At 44.2% G+C, this 24,457-nt stretch overlaps 1 protein-coding gene across 8 annotated transcripts in view; it reads right to left on the bottom strand.

Moving 5' to 3' along the window:
• PPP3CB (protein phosphatase 3 catalytic subunit beta) overlaps positions 1–24,457 on the bottom strand; it is a 693,000-nt gene that overhangs the window by 515,125 nt on the left and 153,418 nt on the right. For all 8 annotated transcript variants that reach the window (XM_078643132.1, XM_078643134.1, XM_078643135.1 and 5 more), the window contains exon 3: positions 8,892–9,016. In XM_078643132.1, the coding sequence (XP_078499258.1) occupies positions 8,892–9,016 (125 nt within the window). The remainder of the gene's footprint in view (positions 1–8,891; positions 9,017–24,457) is intronic.

The raw sequence follows: 24,457 nt of genomic DNA, 5'->3' as shown, positions 1-24,457 counted from the left end.
GTCCGCCTCACCCCTTTCGATCCGAAACCAGCAGGATCACCTGCGGCGTACCCCAAGGATCATCCCTCAGCCTGATCCTTTTCAACATCTACATGGCACCGCTCGCCAACATCGTCCGAGCACACCACCTCAACATTGACTCGTATGCCGACGACACGCAACTGATCCTCTACCTCACCAAGGACCCTGAATCCAACCTACACGAGGGAATCAAGGCTGTCGCAGAATGGATGAAGACCAGCCGGCTGAAAGTAAACTCGGGCAAGACGGATATCCTCATACTCGGCTCCACCCCCTCCGCATGGGACGACTCCTGGTGACCGACCACGCTGGGAGCTGCCCCAACACCCACCCACCACGCACACAACCTGGGGTTCATCCTGGACTCAACGCTCTCTATGACCCAGCAAGTCAACGCTGTTTCCTCCTCCTGCTTCAACACCCTCCGCATGCTCCGCAAGATCTACAGATGGATCCCCACTGAAACCAGAAGAATGGTCACCGAGGCCCTCGTCAGCAGCAGGCTGGACTACGGCAACGCCCTCTACGCAGAAACTATGGCCACACTCCAGAAGAGACTCCAACGCATACAAAACGCCTCTGCATGCCTCATCCTCGGACTCCCTCGCCACAGCCACATCACCACCCACCTGAAAGATCTGCATTGGCTCCCGGTCAACAAGAGGATCACCTTCAAGCTCCTCACCCACGCTCACAAAGCACTCCACAACGCCAGACCAGCATACCTCAATGAACAACTGTCCTTCTACACCCCGAACCGCCAGCTCCACTCTGCAGACCTCGCCCGTGCCACTGTCCCACACATCCGCTGAATGACCACCAGCGGCAGATCATTCGCCCACCTCACCGCCAAGACATGGAACACCCTCCCCGCCCACCTGCGCCAGACACAGGACCTGCTGACCTTCAGGAGACTTCTCAAGACCTGGCTGTTCGATCAGTAGCTGCTTACCCCACCCCATAGCGCCTTGAGACCCTCACGGGTGAGTAGCACACTCTACAAATGCATTGATTGATTGATTATATGCCTGCATATAAACACTGTTTTAACACCATGGTATAACTGTATCTACTATTTACTCTTTCGGTGCTTGTAATCGCTTTCATCTGCTTCTCTCTACTGATTATCACAGCACATGTATATTATACAAGAATAACATTTGCTCAATAAATATATTGAAAACGTCCCAATGTGTATTCTCTGTATATGTCTCTGAGAACAAAGAGCATGAGTGACTGAGCAAGAGGTTCTGATCTGTTACAACGATCCCTGAGGGGTCAGGGTTGTCATGTTCAGTGGATGCTAGAAACCATTCTCTCCCTGGTAGGGTTAGGGGGCTTCTGGTGGCACTGTGAGATAGCTGGTATCTAGGCCAACTTTATCCTGTGGTGGTGCCCGGAATCAAACCAGGCACCTTACCCAAAGTTTATGTTTTCCAACAAACGTGCAGACCGAATTAAGATCTCTTTTCACAATAACTGTGGACGGAACCACAGTAAAAAAAAGTATAAGGTAATACACACATAAGAAAGATATCACCCATGCCAAGAAGACTTTGTCATCCACCACATGGTTATATATTAAAAGCAGGACAGGATGTTCAAACCTATGAACCCATAACAGCCAGCCGTGCCGCTGACCCACACCTGTAAACCAGCTACGGACAGGACTGCTCTGTAAAGAACACAGGGAAAATCCATCCTCTATGTAGAAAACAAATGTTCCTATAATAGAAACGTCCAAGACATCCTTACCCCTATTGACATTGAAGCAGTCCTTTCAAAGAAAAAAGAATTCGAGATGTACAAGGACATCTAGAACATCCCATATATATCAAAATACGGATATAAATGGAGATATAGGAGTGTACATTCAAAAGCCTATGTACCAAAAAAAGAAAATGTATTTTAAAAGATAGCTGAAAGAGAAATAACCCGCAGGCAACAGTGACATGTGGCCATAGCGGAATCATGCACTTAAAAACGCAACAGCATCCAACCCATCAGAGTAATGCAAGTAGACCACCATTAAACCATGGCAGCATAAAAACGAATAAGGTATCAAGAAGTAAAAGAAATCTTGATAGCCTACCCAATACGAAGGTCTGCACAAGTCCTTGCCTTGTAAATAGAGACCATCATCGATGGACTGGTAAAAGCTGAAAAAGATTAATATTAATTTGCCCTCCAGGAGCCATACTTCGCCAAGTGAGACCAATCCACCGCCTGTAAAGGCAGAAAATAAGGCAAAGAGTTGTCTGCCTGCAATTATAGACAGGTAGATAATGAAGGGAATCACCCTGTGAGAGAGCAATAACCCTGAATATCGGTAATAACAGTCTTCTAGAAAAGGTAGAACAAGGTCCACACCTCTACCCTCAATGATCAACCTACATTAATTGTAGGTAGAGAAGAATTGGTACATCATAGAGGGAAATGTTCTCGAACATCCTTTCCCAATAGAAAGAATATAATCACTTAAGATACAATATCTGCCTGAAGGACTACAATAACCAGAAAAAGGAATGTCAGCAACTAATAATGCTGAGAAAACATGAACATGCTCAACAACACTGGCCATAAGACGGAACCTGAACAGCATAGTGCAGCTGTGCCTTTTGTGATATAAGAGTGGCTGTAAATGGTACAATACACAGAAGTCAGTGGGTTCCATGTCAGAAGCCCAAAATCTTGAGGAAGGCATGTGGAAGTAGGGCAGCCTCCCAAACAGATTAGTGGATTGCTATATTCCTGAGAACTGGGTGGGACACAAACTGAAGGAAGGGACAGCCAGGCTTTCCTGTGCACTTCCAAAGTGCTCCATGATTCTGAAAAGGTCACTGGTCAAAGGGGCCTGGGAACATCTGAAGAAGAAGGAAGGGGCTGATAAGGAAAATCATAAAGAGTAGGGCTGGGAGACTCTGTAAATTTTATTAAGCATATATCAGTGAGCCTGACACTCAAGTTTGATCCACGAGTAACTCCCATGGCCTGTGTTGTGGAGCCATCTGGGTTGGAGCCACTCCTCCTGTAACAGCCTTCTTCCTGGGCAAAGGACAGGACAGAGAAAATGGCACTTTAAAGGAGGCACCTCCTGAAACATGAACTTCAAAGAATGGGGAATTAAATCACATTTGTGTCTGGAAATGCATCATAAAAAGGGGAGCTAGGAGCTCTCATATTGCCGAACGTCAAATAGCAAGCCTGGGCTGTACATTGAGGTGGAGAAGGTCAACAAGAGTTCTGCCTATTGTGACCAGGCATGGGGATCAAGGTCTGCCAGTTTTCCAGCTGGGTGAGCGGACATCACCCAAGGAAATCAAGACCACCTGCCCTTGAGTCCGGAGCACCAGTGTCTGCCTGACCGTGGAGACCAGAAGACCCTAGAGGTAGAGGTAGAGGAGAGCGCCTGCAGGAAGCGAGGTCCAGTGAGGGATCCTGGCGAGTGGTTCTCCATAGCGAGGTGTGAGAAAGTGGCTGTTGGACCATCTGGCCATTACTTGTGTATAGACTAAAGTCAGCCACTATATATCACACCTGGGGCTGCCGTAAAGGGAACTGCTGTTCCACAGGTCAGGCCTTTGCCCTTGTGTGGATTTCTGTTAGCAGGCCTGTATGCCAGAGAGGGGGCTACTGTGAAGAGTAAGGGCTGTCACCCTGGTGGACCATATAAGCAGGATGGCTGTCGCCAGGTGCAACTTGTGAAAGCCCATGTTCTGACCCATGTAGTCAGTGCCCCCACTTAAGCATCGGAAGCAGACTGACTTTACCCAGCATGCCAACAGGATATGAGGAACTTATCACAGCATCCATAGACAATCAGACCCCAGGCCTGCAGCGATGAGACTATCACACAATGCCGGCAACTGCTCCAGTCCACCACAATGCTCCTAGGGTCTTCCATATCACAACACCAGTGGGAGCGGGTAAGACTGATCACTGTGCCGAAGAGCCCAGGGGAAACTTGCTCAGCCTCATTACCTCATTGCGCTGGACCACTCTGACTCCTAGAAAGCTAGATTGAGAATTCTAAGACTCAGACTCGTAATGGCACCTAATATGAATTTTGCCTATCGTAAAAGGGGAATTAACACTCCCAGTAGACAGGAAGTATGACTTGGGGCTCTGCCTAGAATATGCTAGAGTGCCGCCTTGGGAGGGCTGGGCACATTGTTTGTGTATGTCGTATTTCATTTAGTGTTGTAATATAAATACTACTTTTTTCAAAAAAACTAGTGGCTGGACATTCATTTATTGGTGTTGCTAGGTATATTTTTAATCTTGAACCTGTGTTCACCTTGCACCTCCTTCCTCCTTAAGAAACTGTGGAATGCTCGATCTGCACTACCACTGGGTGGCGAGTGATGAAGGGGTACTTGGACCAGTTTCTCAGGACTCATGGCATGTCGGACCCTGGGACTTCAGGAGTAAAAAGTCACACACACCACAGTTGGGCCCTGTAGCTCATAGCCCTCTGAAAGGGATTCTAACACTTGTCTGCCTCATCTTCGTGTTGCTCAGAATCGGAAGCTAAAGGAATATGTAATGGCCAGGATAAAGGCAGCATCCCATCTGAGTCAGAATAGGGTTGAATTTGCTGTGTTTTGATTCTGAAGGGGGGAAGGGGAGAAGGGCGACGGGGGGAAAGTCCTCTGTTTAGGTCGTAACGAATCTGAAAAAAACAACTGGTTCTTCCTACAGCATCAACACATGAGCATTAGACCTGGCACCATTGGTGTGGGTCTTCCCTGCATTTTTTGTCGTTGCCTCCTTTGTTTTTGCTGTGTGTTGGACTCCGTTTTGCTGGTCTAGATGCTTTGGGCACTTTGCCACTGCTGCTCAGTGCAAGTGCTCCCTTTGTAAATTGTTGTTATGGATTGGTGTGTCCATGATTGGTTGATAGGATTTAGTAGTCAGTCCCTAGCACAGTGCACTGTGTGTGCCCAGGGCCTGTAAATCAAATGCTGCTGGTGGGCACTCACATAAGCAACCTGTAATGTAACCCTGGCCTGCCATTGCAGAGCCTGTGTGCAGACTAGCACTGCCATGTCGACGTGGCAAGTGTACCCACTTGCCAGGCCCTAACCTTCCTTTTTCTTACATGTTAGTTACCCCTAAGGTAGGCTCAAGGTGTACCTGTGGGCAGGGTGCAGTGTATGTGAAAGGTAGGACGTGCCTTGGTGTGTATGGCATGTCCTGATCGTAAATTACTGCCACGTTTGTTTTTCACTATTGCAAGGCTACCTGTTCCGATAGGACAGAATAGAGAGTTTGCTTATAACATCTTATAAACATAACTAGCCCTGGGAACAAGGTCGAAAAATAAAGTTTGATATGCCTGAACTCAGAATGTTAAAATGCATCTTTTAGTGAGGGGTATTTTTACATTCTGTGTTTGAAAATATCACTTTTAGAAAGTAGGTATTTTCTTGCTTAGCCATTTAGTGTGCCTCTGCTAGGTTTGTGTATTGCTTGTCTGGCTTTGGATGAGAGGGGCTGGGGAGGAGCAGTGGCTCCAGAGAGTCTGATTAGTCAGGGCTGAGCTGAATAGACCTGGGCTGCATTTAGAGTAGGGGGGGTGAGATTTCCTTTCACCTGAATGAGCCTGGTCTGCCTTCCACGATGCTGTCTCAACCTCCTGCCAGGAAACTGCACCAGAGAGGACAGAACCGGTTTTGACCAAGCACATGGCTTCTCTGCCACCAGAGAACAAATAATTTTCTAGTATAAATATTGGGGCCCAGACCCCAGAACTTTAGACCACTTCTGGGTATCAAGTAGAACCTTTGCCAAGGAGAAGAGCCAGAGAAGCTGAGGAGAAATACTGCCCCTGTGCTGTTTGTTGTCTGGGGTTGGCCTGCAGTGGCTACTTGCTGCCAAGGAAAGGAGAGAAAGGACTTTGCTGTTTGCTGTGTCCCCTGCTTGAGGACGATCTTCAAGGGCTTAAACTGAGCTTGCCTCCAGTTCTGAAGTCTCAAGGACACAAAGACTTCACCACCAGCTCCCCTGAACTTCCTTGCTGGGAGTTTCGACCTGCAAAGAGGTGCCTGCTGTTGTTTTGGACCTCTGAAGACTGTTGTCCACTGGGAGCTGGAAAATCAAAGCAACACCGAGAAGCCTGACTTATCCGTACCTGTTCCCGACGCGTCGTCGAGAAACCGGCGCAGTGCCTGCGGCAGCTCGAGAAATCGCCGCATCGATCTCCGAAGTCCGAGATCACTGCACCGATTTAGACGCAAGGCTGCACGCATCGTTCCGGATCGTCGCATCGCATGGAGGCACCATGTCTGTCACATCGTTGGGGGACGCAGGAACAAACCGACACATAACCTTCCCACGCAGTAAGAAATCGACGCATCACCTCCTCTCCGGTAAGGAACCAATGCATCACCTCTGCTGCGCAGCAGTATGGAACTGACGCATCACCTCCTCCGGAGTAAGGAACCAACGCATCACCTTCCCTGAGTGGAAGGAACCGACGCATCACCTTCCGGCCCGTTTTGTTTGTTTGCATGACACATCCAAGGTACTTTGTGTGAAGCGTGTCTCATCTGCAATGTGCTTTGAACTGAACTATTTCTACCATCTCAAAGTCATATTTTTCCTACTGTATTGTGGATTTTTGTTGTTTGGTCTTGTTTTGGTTTAGATAAAGATCACTTTTTTTCTAAACTAGTGTGGTGTCCATTTGTAGTGTTTTCGCTGTATTACTCTATGTGTTCACAAATGCTTTACACACTGCCTGTCCGCTTGTGCCAAGCTACCAAGGGGGTGAGCAGGGGTTATTTTAGGAGTGTATCCCCCTTATAGTAACAATAAAAAATATTCCCTTGGACCAACTACCAACCTGTGAGCCACATTCAACCATATATCAAGCAAAATCCTTTCATAAGTGTATACTTTCGACAACCCCACGTATAATTATAAAAATACACAAATTTATATAAAAATCACAAAAATGTTTTTAATGTACATTAACAAAGACCAATAATACAATTCTTTAAAAAAAACAGCAAAACACTGTCCACAATTCATAAAAGCATGTCATGTGACAAATCCATCAACAAAATAAAGAGACAACAACAGGTGACATATTAAAAATCACCAGAAAACAGTTAATTCGATTGAATCTATATCGTAGTCCTATCATATAGAAAATCCTTTGACTCAATAGTTCCTCGAAATTAACACCCCAGAAGCGTTGAAGCGTTTTGGTGTGCAACCAAATATAGCACCACCTTTATCAGGACTTTTCACGATAATTGTCTCTTTATAAGGAATAGCATTTAATCATGTGTGCTTTAGAAAATTGTTATTAAAAGGCAGAGTTTAATGTCTGTTTGATTTTCAGCTAAGACTCTTCTAAATAGGCGTTGGGTTGTCTGATTTAGCGTGGGTACATACTAGCGGCCGCGCCACCATACATAAGGGAAAAGGCCGTGCTTAACGTCTTTCTTGTTCAAGACACCCTCGATAAATTGTTTACGACCCAAGATTAAAATCTGCGAAATATTTTGCTTCTTCCTTGGGTTTGTAAAGTCTTCACATCGTATAATGTATGTAAATGACGATTTCTTATGCAAATCTGACTACGTGATTTTCTTCAAACCCAGTTTCAAACGATACCTCTCATATTCGCTTACATCCGGCGCCGCTCTGCAATCGGGGAAATCCCCCTTACCCTGACAGAAGCAAGGGTCCCTATTTGGACAAAGGTACCTACCTCTGCCAACTAGAGACCTCTATTTCTAAAAATGGGAACAGGTGCATGGATCACTGCCATGTGTGAAGTCAGAGGGGGTGTCGTCCCCAGGGTCAATGGCAGAACCTGTAGCAGGCTCAAGAGGTACAGGCCGCATCAAGGACAGAACTGCCAATTGTGAGCCAACAAGAGGCCTCCTTGGATGCTCGGGGCTCGGAGACACACCAGAGAGATCTGGAAGGGTGCCAAAGATGCACAAAGGAACTTCCTTGAAGGCCTTCACTTGTTGCGGGTCAATGATAGGGCAAAAAGTACGGTCTATGTGAGAATAAGTTGTGAGATCATTGACAAGTCGCGGGGCATCCTGATGTCCAAGTGAATTCTCTGGACGACAGTGGTGGGAAGATAGAGAGTCACAATTCGAATTCTCCTGTTTTTGTCTCTGACTTTGACTTACCTGATGACTTTGAATGTGAAAAAGACCTTTCCTGAGAACGGCCTCAAAAACTACACCGGATCTGCGCCCTCAACTTTGACCAAGACTAGCCCTTAACGTGCCTTCTGTGTTATGGCAACAAAAAGCTTGGGTTTGCTGTACCAGATCACCTTTGGATTCATTCAGCTACAGTTCTCGCACGATTTGGAAATGTGCAATGAACCTAGGCACCAGACACAAACCTGATGGGAGTCTGTCACAGACATCTGTTTGTGACAGTCCATTCAGGGTTTAAATCCTGTAGTCTTTGGAGGGGACATATTCATTGCACGCTGTGAAAACATTTGGACAAAAAAAACCTGTCAAATGACATAAAAGTTGAGGGAGTGAGCCCTGGATCTGTGAAAACAAAGGAAATGACATCAGCATGCAGGGGTGGCAGTTATTTGTTACAGCAGCGTCACTTATGGGCAGGACAGAATTGACACAGTGCCACCTACCGACGTGTGAGGGAATTGCTGAAAATAAATTCTCTGAATCCAGTCTGGCGCCTACGGGTATTCACAAGGTGAGGAACCTGTGGTTAGAAGTATCCACCCCCAAAAAGTGTTTGCTTATGCAAGATACACACATCTTCTGCACCATAACTCCAGCAATATATTTTGCAGCTTTCATAAAAACAAGCCCTTAGAGACAATTACTTATAGAAAGTATATTAATGTATACCATTACCTCTATGCTAAAATAACCTCTGTCAACATAATCACCAAGGAAGAGGTATCTTGTATTAGCTGGTGATCCGCCCACTTCGAATAACTTCATTAGATCGAAAAACTGTCCATGAACATCGCCACACACTGCAACGAAAACATTTTTTATATGAAAATCTCCAAATGAAAAATGAGAAACATGTTATGATTGTCTGAGGCCTTTGACTAGCTCTCCCATTTTATTTTACTAACTGCTACCTACCCATAAGTAAAACTTATTATGCTTCTGCTTACTTTCAGCTAAGAACTACAACACCATTATTCATAACAGACAAAAGTCAATGGAAGCTTTGTTTTTAAAATTGGATTTTGTCTATCCCTGAATGTCTACTCTCTCTGAACCACGTTAGCTACCGTACCTCTAACACGTGCAAATATTAAGAAAATACAATAAATAACATCACACTTTGACTTTTTTAACCTAAGGAATACTCTTACAAATATTACATTTTGGAACTTAGTGGGGTGTTATCAACATGACATTTAAAACGAACTGCTTGGAACAAATTAATTAAACTGGGCAGAATTAAGACAATTTATAATTCAGTCCTCCCACGGCTGTTGTGATGCTAAGGTTAACATTAAACAAAAAGAGCTAATCTAACTTTGTCAAGCTGCAGGAAGAGAAAAAAATACATGTGTCTTCAAGTCTTTTAATATAGAAGTTTCAACTTGAAATATGTTTGAAGACCCAAGGGTGCAGAGTAAGATAGGTTTTTCAAAATCTATTTCCCAATACATCCAACATCTGTATAGTGAAGTTAGAGTCACAGTATCTCCACACCTTGGGTATTGTTGAAGAAATATCTTTATTTGCCACAGTCTTCTCCAGCTCCTGACAGCAACTGCCAGACATAAAATACCTACATAATCATCTTCTGCTGTACGTTCCACATTCCATGGGAGTTGAACCCAAAATGTGGAATGCAAAGAGATCACATCACCACAACATTTCCCCCTTTCATATTACTAAAATACTAAAATACATAAACATTGATAATGGTTATATACTCAAGCAGGTAACAACGATAAAAAACAACAATAGAAAAAACACGGGTTTCACAATCTAACCCTTTCTATAGGAAAACAGAAGATATAAACTGGTTAAACATCACAATACCTCGCAGGTTTGATCACCACTCTTTTGCTTCTCCGTTCCACGGGATCAACAACCTTCAAACATCTTAAAGTAGCCGGCCTATGGAAACATTGCCTGGCACAAAATACACATCACTTTCACCATCAGCCTACCCACCAGAGGATGCTAAACTCCTGCCCGGTGATGACATACCCACACCCTCATCACTGTTGACTCTCTACTTCACCTTCATTACCCGGCTTGTGTTCCACCATTCATGTCCTTTCATGGGGATAGCATTCTTAGACACAACATCAACTCTTCCAGGTGACCTGAACTTGGAGTTCCCTTTAATGACAAAGGTAGGATCTTTTACACGCACCCAGTCACCAAAATTGTTTGTTTTGAACAGCCCACTGAATGCACTACACCAATGTGAGGTTATTTTTTTCCACAAGACCGTTAGCAGGGGGTGATACAATGCTACATGTTTGTGTTTAATCACATGGTTCTGCAAAAACTTCCTCTTTTCTTTCAATACAAATTACACCCCATTATCAGATACAATTTCATTAGGGCAACCTTCCCTCAAAAATAATTTCTTGAAATTTTTAAACCTGCAACAGTGTTGGGCTCTTCTATGAAATTTAGCTCCCACCACTTACTGTAGTAGTCTACTATTACTATTGCAAACCTAGTTCCCTATGGTAACGTGTTGAAGGGGCCTATGAAGTCTATCTCCAGTTTGACCCATGTCACTTTAGGTAATGCACACAACTGGCATTGCCTCAGTTTTTATGCCTTTGCAGCTGGTGGCGCATCACACAGGCCTAAACCTTGGTGACAATATCTGTGTCCATACCTGGCTACCAATAGTTTTTCTCTGTTCCTCCTTTTGATGATGGCTTTCCCTGGGTGTCCTTCATGCCCACTCACAATTATCTTTTCCCTCAACCCACTGGGGGTATAAATTTGACAATTCTCATCAACATCCCATTTCTTTCAACTGACAACACCTCTGTCACCTTGACATAAGCCAGCCTAGAAGAATGTATTACCCTGGCAAACATCAATAGTGGCTGTTAAACATTCCTCATCAGCCTCCTCACAGAACATAGTGTTCACTTCCGAGCTGACTGGGAAGCGTGATAAGTAATTTGATTTAGTATTTTTACCACCTGAGATGTATTCTATTTTGAAATCATATTGTAAAAGTTCAGAACTCAATCTGGCCAATCTTGGAGTGTGGTCCCTCAGTACAGTGCTGCCTGGAATATTTACCAAAGGCTTATGATCTGTTTTAAGGGAAAATGTCCTTCTACAAATGAAACATTAGAAAAGTTCTACAGCCCAATAACAGAGAATACCTTCTCATTTTCTGTCAATGACCTGGAAGCAAACCCACAGTTACTTTGTTTCCAGCATTGCACTTTTGTGGCAGCGTAGCACCCGGCCCATCATTACTTACATCTACTGTTATGATACACTAACTCGTGAGACTGAAAGGTACCAACACTCCTGCAGAGACAATTTCCTTCTTGAGAGCAACAAATTCATCTTAACAGGCTTAACTCCAATCAAAAGTCTGTGTTTTTTTAAGTAGTTCTCTCAAATGTAGTTTTTGCAGAGAACTTCTTTATAAATTTAGCATAGAATGCGCAAACTCTGAGAAATTATGCTACATGTTCTTTGCTTTTGGGATCAGGAGCTCTTGTAATAGCTTCCAACAACCCAGACATAGGCGCAAGCCCTTTTTAAAAAATTGCATGGCCTAAATACTCTATGCTACTTTTGGCAAACTCACATTTTTTCTCATCAACTACTATTCCAAATTTCTGCAACCTTTTTAACACCACTTTCATGAACTTATTGTGACTGACCAGATCTTCCCTTGCCACCAGAATGTCATCCTGGAATGTTACCATTCCTTTTACACTTGAAACACATTTTTTCCAACACACGTTGGAAAACAAAGGCAGCATATGCCAATCCAAAAGGCATCCTCTTGAATTGGAATGTGTCAACTGGTGATACGTATACCGTGAAATGTTTAGAGGATTCCTCCAGTTCCATCTGATGGTAAGCAGACTCCAAGACGATTTTGCTAAACACATTGGCGCCCGAAAATGTGGTAATAATGTTATTTATATGGGGATGAGGATGGGAATCTACCCATATCACCTTGTTCAAACTTCTCAGGTCCACACAAAACCTAAACTGCACATTTGTATTCCTTGCTAGCATCAATGGGGATAGCCATAATGATTCAATGGGTTCAATGACCATCTTCACACATTATTTTGAGAATCTTTGCCAACTCCTCCCGAATGCTGAAAGGGACATTCCTTAACTTGTGATTGCCTGCCATGGCTCCACTTTGTACCTTAATTATGTGTTTAAAACCTGCAACCCTACTCAGTTTATCACTGAACACCTCTTTAAACAGACTTGTTCTACACTTATTAGAATCATGATCAGCAAGCTCTTGCTCACGAGACGTTCCAACTTTGACAAAAAAACTGAACTTTCCTCAATGGCCTTAGTGTCATTCCAATAATCCCTAATGGTACCACCCAAGCTTGTTGAGACCCTTCCTTGCTATGTACACCTTCCTAAAAATAGCTTTGGCTTTGTACTTCATGTGACATTCAAACTAACCCATGATCTTCATTCCATCATATGTTACCAGGTTCCTGACCAGCAGAAGTAATATTCTCTCACCCCATGTTTGTTGCAACAACTCACAGGTGACCATCGTCATTCTTACCCTAGACCCTATCAACTGGTTAAGCGGCTTCCCACTGACCAAAATATTCTCATATGAGTTTTCACAATTGGTCTCTCCACCTTGAACTACCAACACCAAGTCCCTTTCTTCACTATGCTCATTCCCTGAACCTTCGCTATATTCTCTGTCTGGGACAGAATTCACCTTGTCTTTACCCTTCACCGATTGACAAAACTTTGCAGTGTGTCAAAATCTGCCACAGGTCTTACACTTTACATTTTTGGGCAGACACAGGTGACCATTTGACCCTCGCCTAGCATACACACATCTGAAACAAAAACATGTTTGATTATAAAATCCTTTATCCTCTTTTTTTATTTCTAAACGTTTTACTCTGCCCCTTATGGATAGGAATAAAAACCCCGTTCTGCTCTTTCCGCATCAACTCTGTGCATGACTTGCGAGAAACCTCTAGACTCTTGATCATATCAATGGTTTCTGCAAGTCTGGGGTTCTTCAGAGTTAGTAACCTTTCCCGTACCTATCTGTCCCAACAGCGCACAACAATCTGATCATGAATAAGCTGAAATGTAAAACTCTCAAAGCTGCAACAAAGAGTTCAATCGATTCGGCCTGTTGTTGCTCTCTAGTAAAAAGTTTGGGTCGATTAACAAATAAACTTGGCTGCACATCGACTGTTTCTCCAATATTTTTATAGCCAATTGATTTTCGTTAATATCTTCTTCGTCCTCAACCAATTCGTAAGGTGGTAAATGCTCATAAATGGATTAACCATCAAAATCTAAACTGTGTTCTAAAACAAATCTTTTATGCTCCGGGCAGTATCTATTGCCCCCAATTGCCCCAAGGCATTTCGTAAAGGCTCTGTACTAATTTCACCATGAAATGGGTAGGTCCTCAGCATCTGTAGAAAAAGAGATGGGGCACTGATACTCTGCATGTTGAACTGAAGAAGTGTAATTTAGAGAGTTGTGAACCTTCCTAACACAAATGACATCAGTGATGTCATCAGTGATGTCATTTGAGATGTCATCAGTGATGTCACTGACCATGTCATGAATGATGTAATATGTGACATCCTCAGCAGTGGATTACGTGCACGCGAGTTATAGTGAGTACAACTAACTATAACGGGGGAATTTCAATGGTTTTGTTTGAGTGAAATGTCCAGCTAACTAGAACTGGTGTAAAACCTATGGTTTTTTCAGTTAATTCCTAAGTTTTTTTAAATGCTAATTCCTAACTATAACGTGTGTCAAACCTATGGTTTCTTCAGTGAATGAATATATATATATATATATATATTCACTGAAAAAACCATAGGTTATAGACCATATATAGTTAGGAATTAGCATTTACAAAACCTTGAAAATTCACTGAAAAAACCATAGGTTATAGACCATATATAGTTAGGAATTAGCATTTAAAAAACCTTATTTTACTCACACAAAACCATTGAAATTCCATATATAGTTAGTTGCACTAACTATATATTGCGCACCCGCAATCCACTGCTGATCATGTCACATATTACATCATTCATGACATGGTCAGTGACATCACTGATGACATCACTGATGACATCTCAAATGACATCACTGATGACATCACTGATGACATCATCCAGTGACTGTGTGTTTCTGTAAAGTTTAAATATGTTTTAGATATTGAAGAATGAGTAGATGTATAACTGTCTGGACGAAGGATTTAGTAGGTGCATGACTGAATGTATGAGTGAGTGATTAAATGTGTCTCACTGAGTGCATGGGTTAGTGACTAAACTGTCTTAATTTGTGCATCATTATGTCTGTTGTTCTGTAAACTACTGCATGTGTTGATCAGTAGCTATATGATTAACTATATGGGTTATTGATTGATTGTCCAAGTATTTGTATGGGAGACTGAGTGTGTGTGTGGCTGGCTGGGAGGTGTGTGACTCTGTGCAGATCAATGTGTACTTGTATCAATGATTGTATAAGAAAGTAAGTATGTGTTACTATATGTTTGAAAATGTAAGGTGCTCTATGTTTAACTGTATAGACAAGAAAATGGAAGTGTGATTGATTCTTTACAGGACTGACTAGGTGTGTGAGTAACTCCATGGATGAGTGGCAGAGTGTGAGTGTCTGTATAGGTGTATGAGTGCATATGATAGTGTTGTAAAGATGAGTGATTGTATGTATGAATGATTGTATGGGTGAATGAGTGAATGTGTGTGTAGACGTAGGAATCAGTGAGTACGTATGTAGTAACTAGTATTGGTGTGTCAATGGTTTCAAAAATTATACTCTGTATTTAACACTGGGTGAAACAGAGGTTATATTAAAATGTGAGGAGATGCATTGTATTGTCACATGAATGATATCATCAGTGATGTGGTCATTGATGTCAAATGAGATGTCATCAGTGATGTCATCAGTGATGTCATTTGAGATGTCATCAGTGATGTCATCAGTGATGTCACTGACCATGTCATGAATGATGTAATATGTGACATGATCAGCAGTGGATTGCGGGTGCGCAATATATAGTTAGTGCAACTAACTATATATGGAATTTCAATGGTTTTGTGTGAGTAAAATAAGGTTTTTTAAATGCTAATTCCTAACTATATATGGTCTATAACCTATGGTTTTTTCAGTGAATTTTCAAGGTTTTGTAAATGCTAATTCCTAACTATATATGGTCTATAACCTATGGTTTTTTCAGTGAATTTCAATGGTTTTTTAATAGCAAATATCATAAGCTGTCGAATGTCAAGTACGTGGTAAGTGAAAACATTTTTGTGTTTATGCACACTGATCTGCTTTGAATGGTGCCCCCCCCCCTCATTTCTATTAGGAGTACTCTCTCTTTGCAGATAGTGAAAGGTAGTTAACGCAGGCCTTTGCGCCCCCGTTGTAATCCGTCGTGCCTGCTTCTCTCTCCATTTGATTGATTGTTATCCAAGTATTTACTGTTTTAGAATTAGTTCTCTTTGGTTCATTCTCTATTTACAAACAAACACAGAGTCGCAATACTCTGTTTAGTCTTTGCAGATAACGAAAAATCGTGTAAAAAAAAAGAAAAGGAATCGAGCAAAATCAGTAGGCCACTAATGGGATCTCTTTTTGACCTCGCTAAAATAGAAACATTAGGAACAACCCCTCATGACAAATACAAAACTAGTGAGATGAACTGAACTCCACACAATGATGGCTGCAAAACAGCTCGGCTCCGCCACCCACCCCGCCCAAAATAACGATAAAGAGCGGCTGCCATGATTGGTTGCGGAATGGCCACAACGGAGCTACGAAATGGTGCTGCTCTCATGCTAACCCCAGCTTCGGTCTGAAACATCCAGAAACACTGTAGACTACCAATTCGATCAGTTCCGGTAGCGCCCCAATGTAACCCGGTAGAGAAGAACTAGCCCTCCCCTCTTTGACTGATGGTTCTTGTTGCCTGTCCCTTCTGTTGTCATTTAACAGAACTATTTAGCCTGCTGAAAGGGGTTGTGTTTCGACCGCTGGTTGGTGGAGACATTTTGACTATATTCTGGACCTGCGTTGTCGCGTAATGCGTCATATGACGCGCCGCGTTAGCGCATCCGGAAGTTATCCGGGGCGCGCAGCGCGTAACGTAAGCATAACAAGTCATGTGACTTGTTAATAAAACTTTTCATTGGTTCATTTTACTTTTCTTATTCTAATGATGAAAGCCTTGGTCATATCACCTAAAAATTACGCTTTTAATTACTTCCGAACATTATTTTCTCTTAAATATATGTTATAATGTTCCAGGCTAATGTACTTTCCCGGAAATTTTACAACTGTCCTGCAAGTAAAATATATTCTTTTTTCGAGAAAAAGAGCGTTTCTTCGTCCCATGACGGAGCCGTTGAGCAAAAGAGGGTCGACCTGCTGTCTTAGTCGCCGATACGCCTGAATATGAGATTCTTATCGATCACTTTATGTTGCAGGAATAGAAAACACAACAGCCCTTGACCATTTATCTTTACTGCGTTCCTTCGTATTATACCTTTTACCCTTCATGTAATTGGTCTGCTTTATTTCACTTGCCTTTTAATGATTCTAAAACAGTGACTATTATTAAAAACTTTACCAATGTATACACTACTACCATGTTTTCTTTTAAAAACCTTTATTGTGAAAATTTCATTATACAAATACGAGCCTATAACCACGTGGGCCTGCCACGGAGCAAACTGTAATCGTATATGATGAATAGACATTTACACTGTAGAGGAACGTAACGGGCGGGCCATTAGGTTGCAAAAACTAAGGTGTCTAACAGTTACGGAATCGGTGGACGTACATTTTATAATTAAAATACGACAGGGCCAGTTACAATAAAATTATCTAGATATACATTTGCGGGCAAGTACCATGGGTGACGTTAATTCGAATTTTCAACAGTACAGTAATCAATAACACATCAGAACTTAATATCAATAGGGATGTCGAAATATTCAATCAATTCTCGTCCCCGCCCGCCATGTGCTTCAAAACTGCATACGTATCTCGTGATTTCAAGGTTCTGCAACCAGTACACAACAAGGAGTTACGAGTCCCATTTATTCCGGCGCCATTTTGGGCGAGGACGGGCAGGTCCAGGATATAGTCAAAATGTCTCTACCAACCATCGACTATGATGATGTTCATATGCTGTATTTATTAGAGTAACACTCATCTGCCCACATGAAATTAATTTACCACAATCTAAACATGTCATTTTAATCTTTCCAAAGTTCTTCTAAATATTTGGGACCGTTTCCCTTGCCTCTGAAGCTCTCAGTGCCACTTCTTTGATGAATGTACTAGCAGGTCAGGGGTTCTCCTCCAAATCTCTCTTTTATGCAGCACTATAATTAATTGGTGCCACCTCTCCATATGACGATGCATGGTATAGTTACCACAACTATATATTTTTTCGGTTCCTCTGGAGAGTTCATCGTGGCAGATGAAGCGTGTAACATACCGGGCATTTACCTTTTTTTGCATGTACAGGAAAGGAAAAAAAAATCGAGCGTTCGAGTTCTTAGGTGTCCCAGGGCCATTTTAGTGGACCAGGCCCAAATCCAAAGAACAGCTATCTCACAGGCTAATGGGGCGACCCACGCCGAGTTTCAGCATTGTAGGATGACCACACAAGTACAGCAACTTGCTAGACATCACCTCGGTGCCATCCGGATCTCGGCGCCCCACTGCAGATGAAGTGCCTCTCAACTATGAAACCACCACGGTGACATCCGGATCTTGGCGCGTTGTGCTGCCTTCGGCCTATTCGCACATCGGTCCGCTACTGACGCCATCTCACAGGCTAATGGGGTGACCCACGCCGAGTTTCAGCATTGTAGGATGACCACACCAACTTGCTAGACATCACCTCGGTGCCATCCGAATCTTGGCATCTCAACGCCTAGTGGTATCTTCCATACAGAAAATATTGTTACGCTGCCTTTGGCCCCATTCGCACATCAGTCCGCAACTTAGACATCACCTCGATGCCATCCGGATCTTGGCATCTCAGCGCCTTGTGGTGTCAGTCAGAAAATATTGTTGCGCTGCCTTTGGCCCCATTCGCACATCAGTCCGCTACTGACACCATCTCACAGGCCAATAGGGCGCCCCACGCCGACTTTTACCATTGTACGATGGCCACACCAGTGGCACAACTTGCTAGACATCACCTCGGTGCCATCCGAATCTTGGCATCTCAACGCCTAGTGGTATCTTCCATACAGAAAATCTTGTTACGCTACCTTTGGCCCCATTCGCACATCGGTCCGCAACTTAGACATCACCTCGGTGCCATCCGGATCTTGGCATCTCAGCGCCTTGTGGTGTATTCTCTTCAGAAAATATTGTTGAGCTGCCTTTGGCCCCATTCGCACATCGGTCCGCAACTTACACATCACCTCGGTGCCATCCGGATCTTGGCATCTCAGCGCCTTGTGGTGTCTTCTACTCCGAAAATATAGTAGAAAATATTGTTGCGCTGCCTTTGGCCCCATTCACACATCAGTCCGCTACTGACACCATCTCACAGGCCAACAGGGCGCCCCACGCCGACTTTTACCATTGTACGATGGCCACACCAGTGCCACAACTTGCTAGACACCACCTCGGTGCCATCCGGATCTTGGCATCTCAGCGCCTTGTGGTGTCTTCAAATCAGAAAATATTGTTGCGCTGCCTTTGGCCCCATTCGCACATCGGTCCGCTACTGACGCCATCTCACAGGCCAACGGGGCGCCCCACGCCGACTTTCAGCATTGTAGGATGGCCACACCAGTGCGGCAACTTACTAGACACCACCTCGGTGCCATCCGGATCTTGGCGCGTTGTGCTGCCTTCGGCCTATTCGCACATCGGTCCGCTACTGACGCAAACTCACAGGCCAACGGGGCGCCCCACGCCGACTTTCAGCATTGTTGGATAGCCACACCAGTGCGGCAACTTACTAGACACCACCTCGGTGCCATCCGGATCTTGGCGCGTTGTGCTGCCTTCGGCCTATTCGCACATCGGTCCGCTACTGACGCAAACTCACAGGCCAACGGGGCGCCCCACGCCGACTTTCAGCATTGTAGGATGGCCACACCAGTGCTGCAACTTGCTGGACACCACCTCGGTGCCATCCGGATCTTGGCGCGTTGTGTTGCCTTCGGCCTATTCGCACATCGGTCCGCTACTGACGCCGCCTCACGTGCCAACGTATTTTCTCCGCATTTTATACCCTATGCCGCATAACAGGTCATGTGACTTGTTTATAAAACTTTTCATTGGTTCATTTTACTTTTGGTTTCCTAATGATGGAAGGCATGATCATGTGACCTAAAAACAACACTTTTCATAGGATGAAAACTTTTTTTTTTTCCCAAACGATGAAAGCCCCACCTTGTTTCTGGATGTTTCAGACTGAAGCTGGCGTCAGCATGAAAGCACCACCATCTCGTGGCTCCGTCGTGGTCATTCCGCGAGCAATCATGGCAGCCGCTCCCCACCAGAAGCCTGCAGGAGTCGGAGCCCCCAAAACTTTTGATGAATTCTCAAGGCGGAGGGGACGCTTTCGAGAATGGGGTCCAAGACCTAGCAGACAAGCGTCCGATTTCCAAGGTGTCCCAGGGCCATTTCAGTGGACCAGGCCCAAAAAGGAAACAGCCTGCCGCCATTTTGAGAGTCCTGTGACAGCCGCCTATCGCTGCACCGCAAGAGTGGGCGCAACTCAGCTGAATTGCGGCTTTTGACACAGTGGACCAAAAACGGACGGAATGGCAACTGAAACGGTAAAGGGGCGCCCCACTACAACAGATGACACTCCACCTGGAGAGGCCCGTTCACGCCGCCTCCCCCGGGGCGCTCCACGCCGTTATTCGGAGCAGCATTGTAGGATACCAAAACCAGTGCGGCAACTTACTGGACATCCCCTTGGTGCCATCGTTCTGCTGCCTTGGAACTATTCGCGCAACAGTTTGCTACTGATGACCCACCCCCCGCGACGCCCCATGCCGTTATTTGCTGGGTGGCAACTTACTAGACATCACTTTCGTGTCATCTAGATTTCGGCACGTTCTGCTGCCTTGGAACTATTCGCACAACAGTTTGCTACTGATGACCCACCCCCCGCGACGCCCCACGCCGGAAATCTGGACGTTGTGCTGCGTTGGGACTATTCGCACAGCCGACCGCTACTTCGTTGTTTTTCCCTAAAAATGTTTATATGTTATTACTATTTTTGTTTTCTTGTATATATTTATAAATTATTAAAGTTTTATAATCTTACTACTTTGTCGGAGTGCTATATATTTTTTATGTGACACATAATTGTAAAAACTTTGATGTACAAACAGTCATCCCTGGAATCTTCCGCTTCAGGCTCGGTCCCCTCCCCAATCACAATACAGGATGGTTTTCAGATAATAGCAACGCTTCTGCTGTGACGGATCTCATCGAGTGTGGGCCTTGATCTACTATAACTCCTTTGAAGAGGGGTGATTCTTTACAGCTGTGGCCATAAACTACATCTGCAGGGCTAGCTGATACCCTAGGACCAGCCTGGACAATCGGACACAGAGGAAAAGGAGTGTCAGAGGGTGCGGTAGTGAATAGGGCGAAAGGGAGGTGTCGGGCGGGCACAGGGTGTGATTCTCAGGGAACAGCAGCGCAGATGGGGGAGGTTTATTACCCATGCATAAGACAGAGAGCGGGGGTGACCACTGCCTGGGGGAGATGCTTGCGAGGGTGGGGAGCCATGCTAAGGATCGACAGCGTGCACAGAGTGGGTCTGGTCAAGGCATCTAAAATGGCTGCCGTGCACGACAAAAGTGTGGCATTTGAAAAAAGACAAGATGGCGCAGACAATGTTTTTCAACACTTCCTGATTTCCTTCGAATCGAACGTTAACAGACGTTGGGGCATATTACCAAAGTTAAGCGATATTTATCCCTAACGATGCTTAGCAACGATTTTTTTACCGTCAGAAATTATCGCAGATAAACCTTGCTATTATCAAGGTTTATCGGAAATACGATAAAAAACGACCGCAATGCATTAATATCGCTGAAAACTCAGCGATATTCATGCATTACCGAGCTAATGCTCTTAGCCATGTTATCCACCTCCCATTGGATAACATGGCTAAGAACTGCTCAGGGCAGGTGGTAGCTTTTGGAGATATTCGCCCTTATCTCGAATATTTCCAAAAGTTGATAATAGGAGATAGCGATGTTAGCGACTGTTTCCAGTCGCTAACATCTTGGCATGCCCACTTTGCATGTCATTAGTGATAAATATCACTCACATGCAAAGTGGGGCCCAAGATGGTCGCTATCTTCTACTAGCCGTCGCTAACTGGTGTTAGCAACAGCTAGGTAATACACATATAATTTTATCTCCGCGAAGCGGAGCGCTGTTACAGATATATATCTTGTTTCTGAACGTTAATTTTTCAAAATGCACTGAAGCACATATATTGAGACCTAGCAAAGGCACATCGGGCTACCAGTCCCTACAATTTTGCCAAGTTTCGTGCAAATCCATTCAGCTGTTCGATCCTACCGAGAGACAAGATGGCGGCCGCTACGGACTGTTTGGAATGTTTACAGACACCGGAGAGCCAATCAGCTTCGCTTCGCAAAGCTCCGTAACGCGAAAAGTACGCGAAGCGGTGCGCTGTTACAGATATATACCTTTTTTGAACGTTAATTTCTCAAAATCCACTGGAGCACATATATTGAGATCTAGCAAAGGCACATCGGGCTACCAGTCCCTACAATTTTGCCAAGTTTCGTGCAAATCCATTCAGCTGTTCGATTATTATTATTTTTATTTTTTTTTGCCCCGCGGGGCCCTTTTAAAACCTCCACATCAAACCTAGGGGGTGAGCGACAATGTACTATGCCCCCTTATGGTCATTTGCCCCTTCGCTTTGGCCTCCTCTTGTCTCTCGATCCTACCGAGAGACAAGATGGCGGCCGCTACGGACTGTTTGGAATGTTGACAGACGCCGGAGAACCAATCAGCTTCGCTTCACAAAGCTCCGTTGCGCGAAAAGTACGCGTAGCGGAGCGCTGCCCAGTCCGCTGTTACAGATATATACCTTTTTTTGAACATTAATTTCTCAAAATCCACTGAAGCACATATATTGAGATCTAGCAAAGGCACATCGGGCTACCAGTCCCTACAATTTTGCCAAGTTTCGTGCAAATCCATTCAGCTGTTCGATTATTATTATGTTTATTTTTTTTTGCCCCGCGGGGCCCTTTTAAAACCTCCACATCAAACCTAGGGGGTGAGCGACAATGTACTATGCCCCCTTATGGTCATTTGCCCCTTCGCTTTGGCCTCCTCTTGTCTCTCGATCCTACCGAGAGACAAGATGGCGGCCGCTACGGACTGTTTGGAATGTTGACAGACGCCGGAGAACCAATCAGCTTCGCTTCACAAAGCTCCGTTGCGCGAAAAGTACGCGTAGCGGAGCGCTGCCCAGTCCGCTGCTACAGATATATATCTTTTTTTGAACATTAATTTCTCAAAATCCACTGAAGCACATATATTGAGACCTACAAAAGGCACATCGGGCTACCAGTCCCTACAATTTTGCCAAGTTTCGTGCAAAAGTGAGGCCAACCGCCCTATGGAAATTAACATGGGAAAAACGCGTTTTGGGACCCCCCTTTTTTCTCGGCCCCCCCTTGACGAACCCCCCCAAAATTTTCAGGGGCTGCTCAGAAACAAAATGTGCCATTTTCCTGAAAATTTCAGCCAATTCCGTCCACAAACGCCAAAGTTATTAGACATAGAATTTTCAAAAAACCCATAGAGAAAAAATCCTAACTATATATACCTACTGGCAACCGCCAGTAGGTAATATATATATATATATATATATATATATATATATATATATATATATATATATATATATATATATATATATATATATATATATATATATATATATATATATATATATATATATATATACACATATGCATATACACACACACACAAATACATATACACACACATATATATATTTATATGGTCCAGTCTCAGGAAGGACCCGACACACTGACCGTCCATGCTTTGCACAATGGTGTACAAATAAAGCACTTTTTTGGTAAATTACCTGTGGATTCTTGCTTCTTGGTGCTGTTGAACTCTTGCCGTGTGGAGTTTTTGTTGGAATAGATATATATATATATATATATACACACACACACACACAAACACAGCGGACCAGCACTAGTTGGAGAGACGTTTTGATTGACTATGTGTCTCCGAATCTTGTCCTTGAGGGGTGGATGGCTGAAAGAAGGCAGCAAGAGGTTGTGAAAGTTAAAAACAAAATTACGTTTCCCCATTGCATTGGATTACCAGCGTGCAGCATCCTGGGACTGGTAGTCCCTTTCATTAGCGCAGGCAAGGAAATCCGATGCAGGTGAAGCTCCGAACCACTGGGAGGAGGAGCTTTAAAAGAACTGTGAGTGGGAGACACGTAATGGAACAGCGGCATCTGATGAAGGCATTCCGCCGAAACCGATTATGCCAGTATACCAAATAAAGCACCCCTGGAAGCTAAGTTGTGTCCTTTGTTTTCTTCAAACCGCGAGGGAAGGAGAAGTTGATTTGATTTACAACGCACAGCCTGTGGTGCGCACAGAGGACCCTTTCGTCTAAGTGGAAACGGTAACACGGGACTTTGTTCTGACGTTATCCCGAGGTATCGGGCTTTTTCGTGACCCGCCACCAGTACCCAGCAAGAGGCAAGTAGCTGCTGTTGTACAGCGGACCAGCACTAGTTGGAGAGACGTTTTGATTGACTATGCGTCTCCGAATCTTGTCCTTGAGGGGTGGATGGCTGAAAGAAGGCAGCAAGAGGTTGTGAAAGTTAAAAACAAAATTACGTTTCCCCATTGCATTGGATTACCAGCGTGCAGCATCCTGGGACTGGTAGTCCCTTTCATTAGCGCAGGCAAGGAAATCCGATGCAGGTGAAGCTCCGAACCACTGGGAGGAGGAGCTTTAAAAGAACTGAGTGGGAGACACGTAATGGAACAGCGGCATCTGATGGAGGCATTCCGCCGAAACCGGTAATGCCAGTATTCCAAATAAAGCACCCCTGGAAGCTAAGTTGTGTCCTTTGTTTTCTTCAAACCGCAAGGGAAGGAGAAGTTGATTTGATTTACAACGCA

This window comes from Lissotriton helveticus, chromosome 5_1, assembly GCF_964261635.1.
Source record: "Lissotriton helveticus chromosome 5_1, aLisHel1.1, whole genome shotgun sequence".
Lineage (NCBI taxonomy): Eukaryota > Metazoa > Chordata > Amphibia > Caudata > Salamandridae > Lissotriton > Lissotriton helveticus.
This window is presented reverse-complemented; position numbering and strand designations above follow the sequence as displayed.